At 42.5% G+C, this 17,227-nt stretch overlaps 1 protein-coding gene across 2 annotated transcripts in view; it reads right to left on the reverse strand.

The window, feature by feature from the left end:
* Window positions 1-17,227, reverse strand: part of drp2 (dystrophin related protein 2) — a 164,484-nt gene that overhangs the window by 48,961 nt on the left and 98,296 nt on the right. The window contains exons 3-6 of one of the 2 annotated variants that reach the window (XM_087798742.1): window positions 10,985-11,141; window positions 5,152-5,272; window positions 2,411-2,522; window positions 866-1,022 (exon numbers count right to left, since the gene is read on the reverse strand). In XM_087798742.1, coding sequence (XP_087654868.1) covers window positions 866-1,022; window positions 2,411-2,522; window positions 5,152-5,272; window positions 10,985-11,141 — 547 coding nt within the window. Of the gene's footprint in view, window positions 1-865; window positions 1,023-2,410; window positions 2,523-5,151; window positions 5,273-10,984; window positions 11,145-17,227 lie in introns of both variants that reach the window. The other variant, XM_087798741.1, reaches the window with a different exon arrangement.

The raw sequence follows: 17,227 nt of genomic DNA on the forward strand, positions 1-17,227 counted from the left end.
ACATAAGTGAGTGTACATGAGTGTGTATACAAGTGTGTGTATACAAGTGCATGTACATAAGTGCGTGTACATGAGTGTGTATACAAGTGTGTGTATACAAGTGCATGTACATGAGTGCGTGTACATGAGTGCGTGTACATGAGTGCGTGTACATGAGTGCGTGTACATGAGTGCGTGTACATGAGTGTGTGTACATGAGTGTGTATACAAGTGTGTGTATACAAGTGCATCTAATAAGTGTGTGTACATGAGTGTGTATACAAGTGTGTGTATACAAGTGCATGTACATAAGTGCGTGTACATGAGTGTGTATACAAGTGTGTGTATACAAGTGCATGTACATAAGTGCGTGTACATGAGTGTGTATACAAGTGTGTGTATACAAGTGCATGTACATGAGTGCGTGTACATGAGTGCGTGTACATGAGTGCGTGTACATGAGTGCGTGTACATGAGTGCGTGTACATGAGTGCGTGTACATGAGTGCGTGTACATGAGTGCGTGTACATGAGTGCGTGTACATGAGTGCGTGTACATGAGTGCGTGTACATGAGTGTGTGTACATAAGTGTGTATACAAGTGCATGTACATGAGTGCGTGTACATGAGTGTGTGTACATGAGTGCGTGTACATGAGTGCGTGTACATGAGTGCGTGTACATGAGTGCGTGTACATGAGTGCGTGTACATGAGTGCGTGTACATGAGTGTGTGTACATGAGTGCGTGTACATGAGTGCGTGTACATGAGTGCGTGTACATAAGTGCGTGTACATAAGTGCGTGTACATAAGTGTGTGTACATGAGTGTGTGTACATGAGTGTGTATACAAGTGTGTGTACATGAGTGTGTACACAAGTGTGTGTACCTTGGTGGCGTCGATGTGGTCCTGCAGGGAGTCGATGAAAAGATCTCCTACAGGCTCCCAGGCGTCTCTCACGCCCTCCGCCTGCTCCAGAGCCACCAGCAGCTCCTCCATGGACGCCTGGACCTGCAGCAGTCGCTCCAGCGTTCTCTCCATGTGCCTGAAGAAGAAGTGGATCTTTGAGTGAATGAAGAACGTGTTTCAAACATGTTTCATCGTCGCTTCAAACTGGAATCAATGAGACGATCTCTTAAGATAAGGTCAGGATAATGACTATATGGTGATTAAAATGTCATTAAAGTGTTTTTATTTGTTATTCAAGTGTTTACTTTATGGCTCTCGTCACTCCAGATTATTCCTGCTTCCATAAATTAAATAATGAAGCAGGTTTTTAGAAAACATTAAATAAAAGAAAAGACTTTTATTCATATTTATACTGAAATTAAAAAACTATTATGTCTGATGTGTTTTTTATTACCTTTTCAAGCTTAAACTTAAATATTTAAACTTCACAATAATGTTTGACATGAACTATGATGACATGAACTATGATATCATGAACTATGATGACATGAACTATGATATCATGAACTATGATGACATGAACTATGATCACATGAACTATGATGACATGAACTATGATCACATGAACTATGATGACATGAACTATGATATCATGAACTATGATGACATGAACTATGATGACATGAACTATGATGACATGAACTATGATATCATGAACTATGATGACATGAACTATGATGACATGAACTATGATATCATGAACTATGATCACATGAACTATGATCACATGAACTATGATATCATGAACTATGATATCATGAACTATGATGGCATGAACTATGATATCATGAACTATGATCACATGAACTATGATCACATGAACTATGATCACATGAACTATGATATCATGAACTATGATGACATGAACTATGATATCATGAACTATGATGACATGAACTATGATGACATGAACTATGATGACATGAACTATGATATCATGAACTATGATCACATGAACTATGATCACATGAACTATGATATCATGAACTATGATATCATGAACTATGATGACATGAACTATGATGACATGAACTATGATATCATGAACTATGATCACATGAACTATGACCACATGAACTATGATCACATGAACTATGATGACATGAACTATGATGACATGAACTATGATATCATGAACTATGATCACATTAACTATGATATCATGAACTATGATCACATGAACTATGATATCATGAACTATGATCACATTAACTATGATATCATGAACTATGATATCATGAACTATGATCACATGAACTATGATCACATGAACTATGATGACATGAACTATGATGACATGAACTATGATATCATGAACTATGATGACATGAACTATGATCACATGAACTATGATATCATGAACTATAATCACATGAACTATGATCACATGAACTATGATCACATGAACTATGATGACATGAACTATGATATCATGAACTATGATTGACAATGACTTAATACGACCTTTGTCGATCCACACATCGCGCCGTCAGTTTCTCCCACAGGTCGCTGGTAACGTTCGCCTGTTTCCACACAGAGCGACTCACGTTCAGTATCCGCTGTCGGGGGGAGACCTCTGGGGGAGAGAGGTTCATGAGGTCAGAGAGAGGTTCATGAGGTCAGAGAGAGGTTCATGAGGTCAGAGAGAGGTTCATGAGGTCAGAGAGAGGTTCATGAGGTCAGAGAGAGAGAGGTTCATGAGGTCAGAGAGAGAGAGGTTCATGAGGTCAGAGAGAGAGGTTCATGAGGTCAGAGAGAGGTTCATGAGGTCAGAGAGAGGTTCATGAGGTCAAAGAGAGGTTCATGAGGTCAGAGAGAGGTTCATGAGGTCAGAGAGAGGTTCATGAGGTCAGAGAGAGGTTCATGAGGTCAGAGAGAGGTTCATGAGGTCAGAGAGAGGTTCATGAGGTCAGAGAGAGAGGTTCATGAGGTCAGAGAGAGAGGTTCATGAGGTCAGAGAGAGAGGTTCATGAGGTCAGAAATGGAGGTTCATGAGGTCAGAGAGAGAGGTTCATGAGGTCAGAGAGAGGTTCATGAGGTCAGAGAGAGAGGTTCATGAGGTCAGAGAGAGGTTCATGAGGTCAGAGAGAGGTTCATGAGGTCAGAGAGAGAGAGGTTCATGAGGTCAGAGAGAGAGAGGTTCATGAGGTCAGAAAGAGAGGTTCATGAGGTCAGAGAGAGAGAGGTTCATGAGGTCAGAGAGAGGTTCATGAGGTCAGAGAGAGGTTCATGAGGTCAGAGAGAGGTTCATGAGGTCAGAGAGAGAGGTTCATGAGGTCAGAGAGAGGTTCATGAGGTCAAAGAGAGAGGTTCATGAGGTCAGAGAGAGAGGTTCATGAGGTCAGAGAGAGAGGTTCATGAGGTCAGAGAGAGGTTCATGAGGTCAGAGAGAGGTTCATGAGGTCAGAGAGAGAGAGGTTCATGAGGTCAGAGAGAGAGAGGTTCATGAGGTCAGAAAGAGAGGTTCATGAGGTCAGAGAGAGAGAGGTTCATGAGGTCAGAGAGAGGTTCATGAGGTCAGAGAGAGGTTCATGAGGTCAGAGAGAGGTTCATGAGGTCAGAGAGAGGTTCATGAGGTCAGAGAGAGAGGTTCATGAGGTCAGAGAGAGGTTCATGAGGTCAGAGAGAGAGGTTCATGAGGTCAGAGAGAGAGGTTCATGAGGTCAGAGAGAGAGGTTCATGAGGTCAGAGAGAGAGGTTCATGAGGTCAGAAATGGAGGTTCATGAGGTCAGAGAGAGAGGTTCATGAGGTCAGAGAGAGGTTCATGAGGTCAGAGAGAGGTTCATGAGGTCAGAGAGAGAGGTTCATGAGGTCAGAGAGAGGTTCATGAGGTCAGAGAGAGGTTCATGAGGTCAGAGAGAGGTTCATGAGGTCAGAGAGAGAGGTTCATGAGGTCAGAGAGAGAGAGGTTCATGAGGTCAGAGAGAGGTTCATGAGGTCAGAGAGAGAGGTTCATGAGGTCAAAGAGAGGTTCATGAGGTCAGAGAGAGAGGTTCATGAGGTCAGAGAGAGGTTCATGAGGTCAGAGAGAGGTTCATGAGGTCAGAGAGAGGTTCATGAGGTCAGAGAGAGAGGTTCATGAGGTCAGAGAGAGAGAGGTTCATGAGGTCAGAAAGAGAGGTTCATGAGGTCAGAGAGAGGTTCATGAGGTCAGAGAGAGAGGTTCATGAGGTCAGAGAGAGAGAGGTTCATGAGGTCAGAAAGAGAGGTTCATGAGGTCAGAGAGAGAGAGGTTCATGAGGTCAGAGGGGGAGAGGTTCATGAGGTCAGAGGTTCATGAGGTCAGAGAGAGAGGTTCATGAGGTCAGAGAGAGGTTCATGAGGTCAGAGAGAGGTTCATGAGGTCAGAGAGAGAGGTTCATGAGGTCAGAGAGAGAGGTTCATGAGGTCAGAGAGAGAGAGGTTCATGAGGTCAGAAAGAGAGGTTCATGAGGTCAGAGAGAGGTTCATGAGGTCAGAGAGAGAGGTTCATGAGGTCAGAGAGAGAGAGGTTCATGAGGTCAGAAAGAGAGGTTCATGAGGTCAGAGAGAGAGAGGTTCATGAGGTCAGAGGGGGAGAGGTTCATGAGGTCAGAGAGAGAGAGGTTCATGAGGTCAGAGGTTCATGAGGTCAGAGAGAGAGGTTCATGAGGTCAGAGGGGGAGAGGTTCATGAGGTCAGAGAGAGAGAGGTTCATGAGGTCAGAGAGAGAGAGGTTCATGAGGTCAGAGAGAGGTTCATGAGGTCAGAGAGAGGTTCATGAGGTCAGAGAGAGGTTCATGAGGTCAGAGAGAGAGGTTCATGAGGTCAGAGAGAGAGGTTCATGAGGTCAGAGAGAGAGAGGTTCATGAGGTCAGAAAGAGAGGTTCATGAGGTCAGAGAGAGAGAGGTTCATGAGGTCAGAGAGAGGTTCATGAGGTCAGAGGGGGAGAGGTTCATGAGGTCAGAGAGAGAGAGGTTCATGAGGTCAGAGAGAGAGAGGTTCATGAGGTCAGAGAGAGGTTCATGAGGTCAGAGAGAGGTTCATGAGGTCAGAGAGAGGTTCATGAGGTCAGAGGTTCATGAGGTCAGACGGGAGGAGCGACCAGAGGAGAGAAGAACATCCTCGCGGTAAATACTCATCAGTTATTGGACGATTTGAAGCTGCAGCTAAAGTGAAGATCATTCTGGAGTTTTGTAGTTTTTCTGGAGTTGTGTAGTTATTCTGGAGTTGTGTTGTCATTACCTTTGCCGTCTGTCAGCGTCTCCTCTGGTTCCGTGAAGGGATGTTGAGCCAGGAAAGCTTGAGCCGACTCCAGCACTGAGTAGATGAACGGACCACGAGACTTCACGTCCTCCATGAACACCTGAGGGAGAGAAAGCGTTGATCAAGAAATCTTCACCAGAACATGAGAACCTTGGTTAACATTTGAGTAAACAAGTTGTAAAAAAATATCACAATATTTATCACAACATGCACTGTTACCAACAGCATTTGTTCATTTTTGTGTTGCAATTAAAGCTCCGGCCTCTACATGGCAGCAGTTGTTACGTCCTCCACAGCTAAAGGGGAAATACTGAGGACGAGAGGATACAGTGAGTCCAGCAGCTTTTAAATCTGATGTTTGGACATATTTTAGTCTGAAAACAAATGAGAGCAGTTACGTCTTCGTCAAAAGTCATGTGATCTGTATATACTACAACACCAGAGTCAAGTACTGGACAATACTACACATATATACTTGCTACTACACTATCACAACACCAGAGTCAAGTACTGGACAATACTACACATATATCCTTGTTACTACACTATCACAAGTAACAAGTGGGTACCATCAGATCCTACCCTCATGGGTACCATCAGATCCTACCCTCATGGGTACCATCAGATCCTACCCTCATGGGTACCATCAGATCCTACCCTCATGGGTACCATCAGATCCTACCCTCATGGGTACCATCAGATCCTACCCTCATGGGTACCATCAGATCCTACCCTCAAGGGTACCATCAGATCCTACCCTCATGGGTACCATCAGATCCTACCCTCATGGGTACCATCAGATCCTACCCTCGTGGGTACCATCAGATCCTACCCTCGTGGGTACCATCAGATCCTACCCTCATGGGTACCATCAGATCCTACCCTCGTGGGTACCATCAGATCCTACCCTCGTGGGTACCATCAGATCCTACCCTCGTGGGTACCATCAGATCCTACCCTCGTGGGTACCATCAGATCCTACCCTTGTGGGTACCATCAGATCCTACCCTCGTGGGTACCATCAGATCCTACCATCAGATCCTACCCTCATGGGTACCATCAGATCCTACCCTCGTGGGTACCATCAGATCCTACCCTCGTGGGTACCATCAGATCCTACCCTCGTGGGTACCATCAGATCCTACCCTTGTGGGTACCATCAGATCCTACCCTCGTGGGTACCATCAGATCCTACCCTCGTGGGTACCATCAGATCCTACCCTTGTGGGTACCATCAGATCCTACCCTCGTGGGTACCATCAGATCCTACCCTCGTGGGTACCATCAGATCCTACCCTCGTGGGTACCATCAGATCCTACCCTCGTGGGTACCATCAGATCCTACCCTTGTGGGTACCATCAGATCCTACCCTCGTGGGTACCATCAGATCCTACCCTCGTGGGTACCATCAGATCCTACCCTCGTGGGTACCATCAGATCCTACCCTTGTGGGTACCATCAGATCCTACCCTCATGGGTACCAGCTGAGAGCTGCCACTCTGTGAATGATGAACTAAACTCACGCACTTTATCTACTTCTAAACCTCAAATTTTAATCTGTACAAACAGAATGTACTTATTATTGTGTTTTTGCTTCATTTGAATATTGATGTATTATGTAAACTGTATCTTGGTTGAGGACGACAGATGGAAAGTAGCATCTGGTGCAGCATCGTTTTAATGTAACTGTCATTTTAAATAAATAAAATAAACAAAGTACTTTAAAAGACAATATTTAATTCAGACTTGAATGTATGTTATTGTATTTATTATAGACGTGAGTCAAAGTGTTGGAGTCAGAGTCAGAGAAGTTCATGTCTATGTCACGAGGCCACACACACACACACACACACACACACACACACACACACACACACACACACACACACACACACACACACACACACACACACACACACACACACACACACACACACACACACACACTAACATATTCATCTCATGCTCTAGTTCTGGCTCATCGGGATTTAATGTGTCGGATCCAAAACTTCCCAACAAAGCAGAGAAATGACTTCTCGGGTTTCTGTGGAGAATGACAGCGTTTTACTGAACGTGAATTATTGATCTTCAGTGGGTTCAGTGGATCAGCAGCTCCTCGTGAGACTTTATATCTCCATTCAAGTCCAGAGAACATGATCACGTTGAGATGATTTCAATGGTTTTCCCTCCGCGTCCGTGCATAATGTGTCTTAATCTGATGTGAAGGCTCTTAATGTTGGTCCAGCAGAAGATGAAGCCTCCGAGCGTGAAATCAGCTGGAATTACAGTTTTTATGCGACAGCTGGACCAGGAAATCCTGCGCTCGCCGTCTCTCGGGCAGAGAACGACTGAAGAGCGAGAGAACGTGGAGGATGAAAGTGAAGAGTGTGAGTTAATGTGAGGAACGTTTGGAAGAATCTTCTCGCTCTCTCAGGTCTGCTGGATAACATCTGGTGCTTCTTTGATTCTTCCCTCACGTCCGTGGAAGTGCTCAGAGCTGAAGATTCCACACGTACACGGAGGATCTTCTGAGGATTGAGTCGAGAGAAGAAACGAGTTCCTCGTAACTGTTTAATGGAGAAGATTAGATTCGAACTCCTGCACACGAGTGTCGAGGACCTTCATCAGCGAGAGGAACCACGTGAGCTTCACTCCTTCATGGCCATTAATAAAGACCATCCCTTCGTTTCCCCGTCGGCTCGTCCGCACAGCACACGTCACATCAGAACGATTTTGTTGGATCGACCAGTTCCTCTCACGTCATGTGACTCGAGCGATGGTTGAATGTCAAGTAAACATTGAAGAAGAAGAAGAAGTGAAGGAGAAGAAGAAGAAGAAGTAGAAGAAGAAGAAGAGACAACATGTGAACAGACGTCGTCCTCATCATTGTGTTGCTGGTGTCGACACTCGACTGGTTGTGAGTCAGTTTGAGATGAAAGTTTACTTTCTGTGTGTAGTTGGTTTGTTCTCCTGTGTTGTGTGAGTTAACTCCGGACACTCTGGTTTCCTCCCACAGTCCAAAAACACACAGGGGTTGATTGAGAACTTTAGGAGAAATTGTCCGTAGCTATGAGTGTGTGTGTGAATGGTTGTGTGTCTTTGTGTGTCCTGAGACAGACTGGCATCCTGTCCAGGGTGTCCCCTGCCTCTCGCCCTATGAAACTGGGATAGACTCCAGTCTCCCTAACAAACCTATACTTAATATAAACTGAAAATATATACATTTAAAACATTAGTTCAGTAACAATCACTTGTAAAAGGTTTAATAACTTATTGAGACGTTATTAAACCGAATGGACAAAATAATGAACGAGAAAAACAAACTAAAGGTTCATTTATTGAACGTGTTGCTTGTATTGAGACAATTTTTCTTGTTTAAATGAAGCTCAGAATGTTTTTTTTACAAACTAGTTGTTGCAAGTATTTCATACTCACTAATCTTTGAATGCTAACTAGCTTTACTGATACATTACTAATCTGCAGCTTAACTAGTGAAATGATGGAGTTCACAGTTATTACAATGTAATATGTTTTTAACAAAGTTCACTGAGACGTGTTTTATTTATTGATATTACTATAGAAAAATATCTATGAATGAAGTGTGAATATATCAAGTCTCTATAGGGACGAGAGTGTTTCTGGTTAACGTGTCATATGTGAACTAGTTAATGAGATACAACCAACTACTAGTTGTCGTCCAATCATATTCCAGGATGTTCTCACGTGTGAGTCTCAATCCTGGTCTGCAGAACAAACGTCTACTGTAACATGTCTTTATTTACATGTAATGGCATGTTTATTGATCTAATCCATCGTCAATCACTGATCACAATATATTCATGTGTCCAACCATTGAATAACTGACCGTCTCTATTTAAAAAGCTACTTTTAAAAACTACAAATTCAGACGGTTTTGTTTTTTAAATGTGCTTCTTCTCTGGAAGATTTTTAGCATCGAACCTGTTTATCTTCTGACGCGTCTTTATATAAACTCATAAATCCAGACTTTTCTCATTAAAGCAGGAAAATTAAATCTGACTTTTGCTGTCGGTTCATTTAACAACAATCAAGTTGAATGATTGTTGTTGATGTTTGTGCTGCCAGACCATGAATCCGCCTCACATTAGTAAAACTAACTCAACACGAGCTGCTGTTTATTCTCCAGCGACGTGTTCTGTTGTTGTCTGTGGAGCAGGTCGACTGGATTATCAATATTCCAGGAGATAACGACAGATGGAACGAGGTCTGCGTCGCCAGCTGTTGCCGAGAATCAACACCAGTTCTGTCGTGACCGATACCAGTCAGTCCAGTTCAAGCCGTTATTCTCTCAATAGATATTGAACTCCAGGCGTCGCCACCAAGAATCAAACACACATTGAACCAAACAAATCTGAAGTTCACGACACACGACCCTGAAAACCTTCAATTCATCGCAAGATTTGATCAAATGTAAACAGATGTTGAAAGAGGAACTAAACAGTGGAGATTGAAATAAGACAAGTTCATTAATCTTGAGGTTTATGGGCAATTTTGCCCAAATGTGTTTTTAAAATAAACATTCTTAGTCGACTGAACACCTTTGTTAGAACCCATCGTGCTGATTATGAAAGTACTTGTTGCCTGGCAACGCTTTCAACTGAATTAAAAATGTTGTGTCATTGAATGTACAACTTTAACTACATTACAAAAATAAAACGTCACTTAACGACGTGTTGTCCTGACTTCACTGTTTATTCCATTATTGGTTTTAAAAATAAAAACATGTTGAAAATGAAACTGTCAAATGTATTTTAAAACCTGGCACTTGCTTTTCTCACTCATTTCCTGCCTGAACCTTCGTATCAACGTCAGCGCCGCAGCATGACGCACATTGAATAGAAATTGTATTTTACAGTGACCTCGCGTTTCTTGAGTCCTCACAGGGATTCTTAGAATGTTTTATTTTGACGCACAAAAGACCTTCAGTCAACAAGGTCACAATAAACGTGTGTATAATGAGGCTGAGAGCAACACTGACGTGTTTTGTAAAGCATGTGTTTAAGAAGGTGTCATGAGTTAAGAAGGTGTTATGAGTTAAGAAGGTGTTATGAGTTAAGAAGGTGTTATGAGTTAAAAGATGCCATAAGAAGGTGTCATATAGTTAAGAAGGCGACATAAGAAGGTTTCATGTAGTAAAGAAGGTGTCCTGAGTTAAGAAGGTAAAATAAGGTGTCATGTAGTTAAGAATGTGTCATGAGTTAAGAAGGTGCCATTAGAAGGTGTCATGAGTTAAGAAGGTGTCGTGAACAAGAAGGTGTCGTAAGAAGGTGTCATGAAGTAAATAAGGTGTCATAAGAAGGTGTCATGTAGTTAAGAAGGTGGCATAAGAAGGCGTTATGTAGTTAAGAAGGTGTCATGAACAAGAAGGTGTCATAAGAAGGTGTCATGAGTTAAGAAGGTGTCTTGTAGTTAAGAAGGTGTCATGTAGTTAAGAAGCTGTCATAAGAAGGTGTCACGTAGTTAAGAAGGCGTCATAAGAAGTTTGTCATGAGTTAAGAAGGTGTCATAAGAAGGTATCATGTAGTTAAGAAGGTGTCATAAGAAGGTGTCATGTAGTTAAGAAGGCGTCATAAGAAGTTTGTCATGAGTTAAGAAGGTGTCATAAGATGGTGTCATGTAGTTAAGAAGTTGTCAGAAAAAGGTGTCATGTAGTTAAGAAGGTGTCATAAGAAGGTGTCATGTAGTTAAGAAGGTGTCATAAGAAGTTTGTCATGAGTTAAGAAGGCGTCATAAGAAGTTTGTCATAAGAAGGTGTCATAAGAAGCTCCTGACCTGGTGGAACTCCCTCTGATGCTGCACAGCCATCACGTCTCCTCCGATGGGAAGTTGCTCCGAGATCTCCTCGTCCTTCAGCGTCAGCCATTCGATGATCTCCTGGAGCGAGAGCTGCAGTTTGCTGCTGTTGTCAGAGAAGGCCTCGAGCCGCACTCTGCTGACACACAAACACAAACGCACAACAGTTAGACTCACCACACACAGTCGACTCACACATGAAGCAGAAGAACCGACACAGTTCAACACATTCAAGTTGAACATTAAAACTTCTTCACAACAACTTGATTCACTTGTTGAACTTTACAATCTTCTGGAAATCACTATATCATCAGAGAACATCACCGTCCACAGACCCTCTGACCTCATCTTTTAGTCCGTCTGTGCTTCATCATGAATCCCTCGTTCATAATACATGCCACCGTCCTCATTCGGATCCTTCGCCACCCTCACATACTTCTTAGAACCTGCCTTATATACCTTCACGTCCGGGTTATCAATTGTATCATTGTTGTATTTAAAGCTGTAAAGAAGTTAAAAGATTCCAATGATGGAAAAACTGGAGAAAAAAAGATGAAGATGTTCTAAATGTTTCAAGAACAAACAACAGCTCAGTGTGAAGCAACAGAGAGAGTCTTGTTCTCTACTTTCTTTCCATGGTTTCACTGCAACACTTTCTTCTGGTGATGATCTGGTGAAACGTGTCGTGACGACATCATCTCGACTGTCACCGAACGTCGTGAGTCACTGGGTTTGATCCGTGTTTGAGTCGAGTCAGTGATCACAGGTTTGCATTCGCTGCCAACACATGGTGATTAAAAATAACATCGTTATCTGCGTCGAGAGGAGCGACGAACGGAGTTTCTCCCTAACAGGAAGTTGACGTCAGTTACACGTCAGTAACACGTCAGTAACACATCAGTAACACGTCAGTTACACGTCAGTAACACGTCAGTGACACATCAGTAACACGTCAGTAACACGTCAGTAACACGTCAGTAACACATCAGTAACACGTCAGTAACACGTCAGTTACATGCCAGGAACACTTCAGTAACACGTAAGAAACACGTCAGTAACACGTCAGTAACACGTCAGTAACAGATCAGTAACACGTCAGTAACACTTCAGTAACACTTCAGTAACACGTAAGAAACACGTCAGTAACACGTCAGTAACACGTCAGTAACAGATCAGTAACACGTCAGTAACACGTCAGTAACACGTCAGTAACACGTCAGTAGCACGTCAGTAACACTTCAGTAACACGTCAGTGACACGTCAGTAAGACGTCAGTGACACGTCAGTAACACTTAAGTAACATGCCAGGAACACGTAAGAAACACGTCGGTAACACGTCGGTAACACTTAAGTAACACGTCAGTAACACGTCAGTAACACGTCAGTAACACGTCAGTAACACGTCAGTAACACGTCAGTAACACTTCAGTAACACGTCAGTGACACGTCAGTAAGACGTCAGTGACACATCAGTAACACTTCAGTAACACGTCAGTAACTGTCAGTAACACGTCAGTAACACGTCAGTAACACGTCAGTAACACTTCAGTAACACGTCAGTAACACGTCAGTAACACGTCAGTAACACGTCAGTAACACTTCAGTAACACGTCAGTGACACGTCAGTAACACTTCAGTAACACTTCAGTAACACTTCAGTAACACATCAGTAACACTTCAGTAACACGTCAGTAACTGTCAGTAACACGTCGGTAACACGTCAGTAACACTTCAGTAACACTTCAGTAACACGTCAGTAACACGTCTAACACTTCAGTAACACGTCAGTAACACGTCAGTAACACGTCAGTAACACGTCAGTAACAGGTCAGTAACACTTCAGTAACACGTCAGTCACACGTCAATAACACATCAGTAACAGATCAGTAACACGTCAGTAACACTTCAGTAACACGTCAGTGACACGTCAGTGACACGTCAGTGACACGCCAGTGACACGTCAGGGACACGTCAGTAACACGTCAGTGACACGTCAGTGACATGTCAGTGACACGTCAGGGACACGTCAGTAACACGTCAGTAACACGTCAGTAACACTTCAGTAACACGTCAGTAACAGATCAGTAACACGTCAGTAACACGTCAGTAACACGTCAGTAACACGTCAGTAACACGTCAGTAACACGTCAGTAACATGCCAGGAACGCTTCAGTAACACGTAAGAAACACGTCGGTAACACTTCAGTAACACATCAGTAACACGTCAGTAACACGTCAGTAACACTTCAGTAACACGTCAGTCACACGTCAGTGACACGTCAGTGACATGTCAGTGACACGTCAGGGACACGTCAGTAACACGTCAGTAACACGTCAGTAACACGTCAGTAACACTTCAGTAACACGTCAGTAACAGATCAGTAACACATCAGTGACACGTCAGTAACACTTCAGTGACACGTCAGTGACACGTCAGTAACACTTCAGTAACACGTCAGTCACACGTCAGTAACACGTCAGTAACACATCAGTAACACGTCAGTAACACTTCAGTAACACGTCAGGTCACACGTCAGTAACACTTCAGTAACACGTCAGTAACACTTCAGTAACACTTCAGTAACACGTCAGTAACACTTCAGTAACACTTCAGTAACACTTCAGTAACACTTCAGTAACACTTCAGTAACACTTCAGTAACAGGTCAGTAACAGGTCAGTAACATGTCAGTAACACTTCAGTAACACGTTAGTAACACTTCAGTAACACGTAAGAAACACGTCGGTAACACGTCGGTAACACGTCGGTAACACTTCAGTAACACATCAGTAACACGTCAGTAACACGTCAGTGACACTTCAGTGACACGTCAGTAACATGTCAGTAACACGTCAGTAACACATCAGTAACACGTCAGTAACACGTCAGTAACACGTCAGTAACACGTCAGTAACACATCAGTAACACGTCAGTAACACGTCAGTAACACATCAGTAACACGTCAGTAACACGTCAGTGACACTTCAGTGACACGTCAGTAACATGTCAGTAACACGTCAGTAACACATCAGTAACACGTCAGTAACACGTCAGTAACACGTCAGTAACACATCAGTAACACTTCAGTAACACGTAAGAAACACGTCGGTAACACGTCGGTAACACGTCGGTAACACTTCAGTAACACATCAGTAACACGTCAGTAACACGTCAGTGACACTTCAGTGACACGTCAGTAACATGTCAGTAACACGTCAGTAACACATCAGTAACACGTCAGTAACACGTCAGTAACACGTCAGTAACACATCAGTAACACGTTAGTAACACTTCAGTAACACTTCAGTAACACTTCAGTAACACGTCAGTAACACGTCAGTAACACGTCAGTAACACGTCAGTAACACGTCAGTAACACTTCAGTAACACTTCAGTAACACTTCAGTAACACTTCAGTAACACGTTAGTAACACTTCAGTAACACGTTAGTAACACTTCAGTAACACTTCAGTAACACGTTAGTAACACTTCAGTAACACGTTAGTAACACTTCAGTAACACTTCAGTAACACTTCAGTAACACGTCAGTAACACTTCAGTAACACTTCAGTAACACTTCAGTAACACTTCAGTAACACTTCAGTAACACTTCAGTAACACTTCAGTAACACTTCAGTAACACTTCAGTAACACATCAGTAACACATCAGTAACACTTCAGTAACACTTCAGTAACACTTCAGTAACACATCAGTAACACATCGGTAACACTTCAGTAACACGTCAGTAACACATCAGTAACACTTCAGTAACACTTCAGTAACACTTCAGTAACACGTCAGTAACACGTCAGTAACACTTCAGTAACACTTCAGTAACACTTCAGTAACACTTCAGTAACACTTCAGTAACACTTCAGTAACACTTCAGTAACACGTTAGTAACACTTCAGTAACACTTCAGTAACACTTCAGTAACACTTCAGTAACACATCAGTAACACATCAGTAACACTTCAGTAACACATCAGTAACACTTCAGTAACACTTCAGTAACACTTCAGTAACACATCAGTAACACATCAGTAACACTTCAGTAACACTTCAGTAACACTTCAGTAACACTTCAGTAACACTTCAGTAACACTTCAGTAACACATCAGTAACACATCAGTAACACTTCAGTAACACTTCAGTAACACATCAGTAACACATCAGTAACACATCAGTAACACATCAGTAACACGTCAGTAACACTTCAGTAACAGGTCAGTGGAATCAAGTTGTAGGTAAACATGGAGGTAAAGTGTTCGAGTGAGAAATGGTGTTTTTTAAAGCTGCTGTGAACTGTGCCCGGGACTCCTGCTGCTCACCTGCTCACCTGTGCAGGACCAAGGTTTGATTGACGGGTTTCACACACAGCTACACACACACACAACTACACAAACACAATTACACACAGAGCCAGTGAAAATGTTGTTTCTAGTTAAGGTGAAGCTAAATTATGATTGGCTGATAAAACCTACTGCGACTAATATACACTCACCTGTCAGTCAAGTAAGCCACACCCCTTTCCATGCACATTATTTTGCAGGGCCAGGTGTGTCTGTGACTTCCAGTCAGGAAAATATCAGATTATATTCTATTGTTTTTCTTCACTATAGTATTGATTTATGATATATAACTCCAAAGACGTTAAAGGTCGTCGACCCCTAGAAAGAGCAGATCACATGATCACATGAACAGCAGACGTAAAATAGAATAATATCAGTGATTCTATATATAGTTTATTATAATTATGTTCACATGACACATGAATGATCAAAGGACAAATATAAAGACATCATTAAGTAAAATGATTGATCTTATTGAATGATTGGACTGTTTGTGACGACCTTCATGATGTCATCACGAGAAGTGATGTCGTTTATTAACGTGAGCGAAAGATGACGACGATGGAAACACAGAGAACTATTGTTGCGATCGAACCTCAACAACATTGACTCGTGCGACACGATCTGATATCGACGCGAGGGTCGACTGTGACTCTGAAAAAAACATCGTCATAACAAAAGGTTTTCATTTCCGGATGATCTACATGCACGTCTGGAGATAACACACCAGAAAACAACAACACAACTCAACAACCTGCTGCCAAACACCTGCAACGCAGTCTAGTGTCTTTAATAGTTAATAATAGAAGGTAATAATGGACTGAACAGACTCTGCAATGATCACATGAATGACATGAATACACGTTAAGATCGTGTTCAGTTAAATAGAAAAGTTTGAATAAGAGGAAGAATCCTTGTAACATCTCAAATATACTTAGATATATCTTAGATAGATATGTAGCGTATACTGATGTCAAAGGACAAGATGAGAAAACAATTGAGATTAAAGAAGGTTCTATTGCGACGGTTCATGAAAGTGTTTCTCCAGCTGCGTCTCCGACTCGAACATTCACTCCCAGGACGTGACCGGAGCTGACAGGACGAGCGAATGTGCGAAAGGTCATGTTGGCAAAGTTAAACTGGTGTGTGAAAGATTCACGATAACTGCAGCGACCTGCGAGAACTGAGAGCTTCTTCAGCAGAAGCTCTCCTGTGACATCCTAGCAGCAGCTTCACATCTGAGCACTTGAGAGACGTCTCTTCACTGACATCGTGAAAGAGAAACTTTCGTTCGGGAATATCTGAGACGACTCGAGACACTTTGACTCTTGTCAAACAAACACAGACCTTCGTGAATCTCTGCTATTTTATATTTTTAACACCACAAGTCCCAGAATAAGCTAAAAAAAACTCAGGAAGATGTTGTCACAACATGATCTGGATCTTATAATCCATGTGTTTGTGTCGTTTACACTATTGTAACAGTTTATTTAGTGTCTAAACCAGAAGGATGTGTTTCGCCTGCAGTTCATACTCTGAGCTGCTCTAGTAGAAGAACTCACATTTCTCCTTCAAACTCTTCACTGGCTGCCAGTTTCTTTCAGGATCATTTTAAAATTCTGGTTCTTACTTTCAGATCTATTCATGGTCAGGCTCCTCCTTACAGACGTTTAAGAACAGAAGATCATCACATCAAACGTTGCTCACATCCACAGAACAAACCACAAAATACTTCACAACAAAAATGTAACTTGTATCAAAGACATTCAGGGAAAAGAAAACACCTAAAAAAAAAGATGTTCAGTCTTGACAAGAACCAACCGCGAGCCTGACCAGTACCAGATCCCTGGTTTAAGATCTGTCCCAGCTC

The sequence above is a fragment of the Callionymus lyra genome, chromosome 9 (genome assembly GCF_982586985.1).
Source record: "Callionymus lyra chromosome 9, fCalLyr1.hap1.1, whole genome shotgun sequence".
Lineage (NCBI taxonomy): Eukaryota > Metazoa > Chordata > Actinopteri > Syngnathiformes > Callionymidae > Callionymus > Callionymus lyra.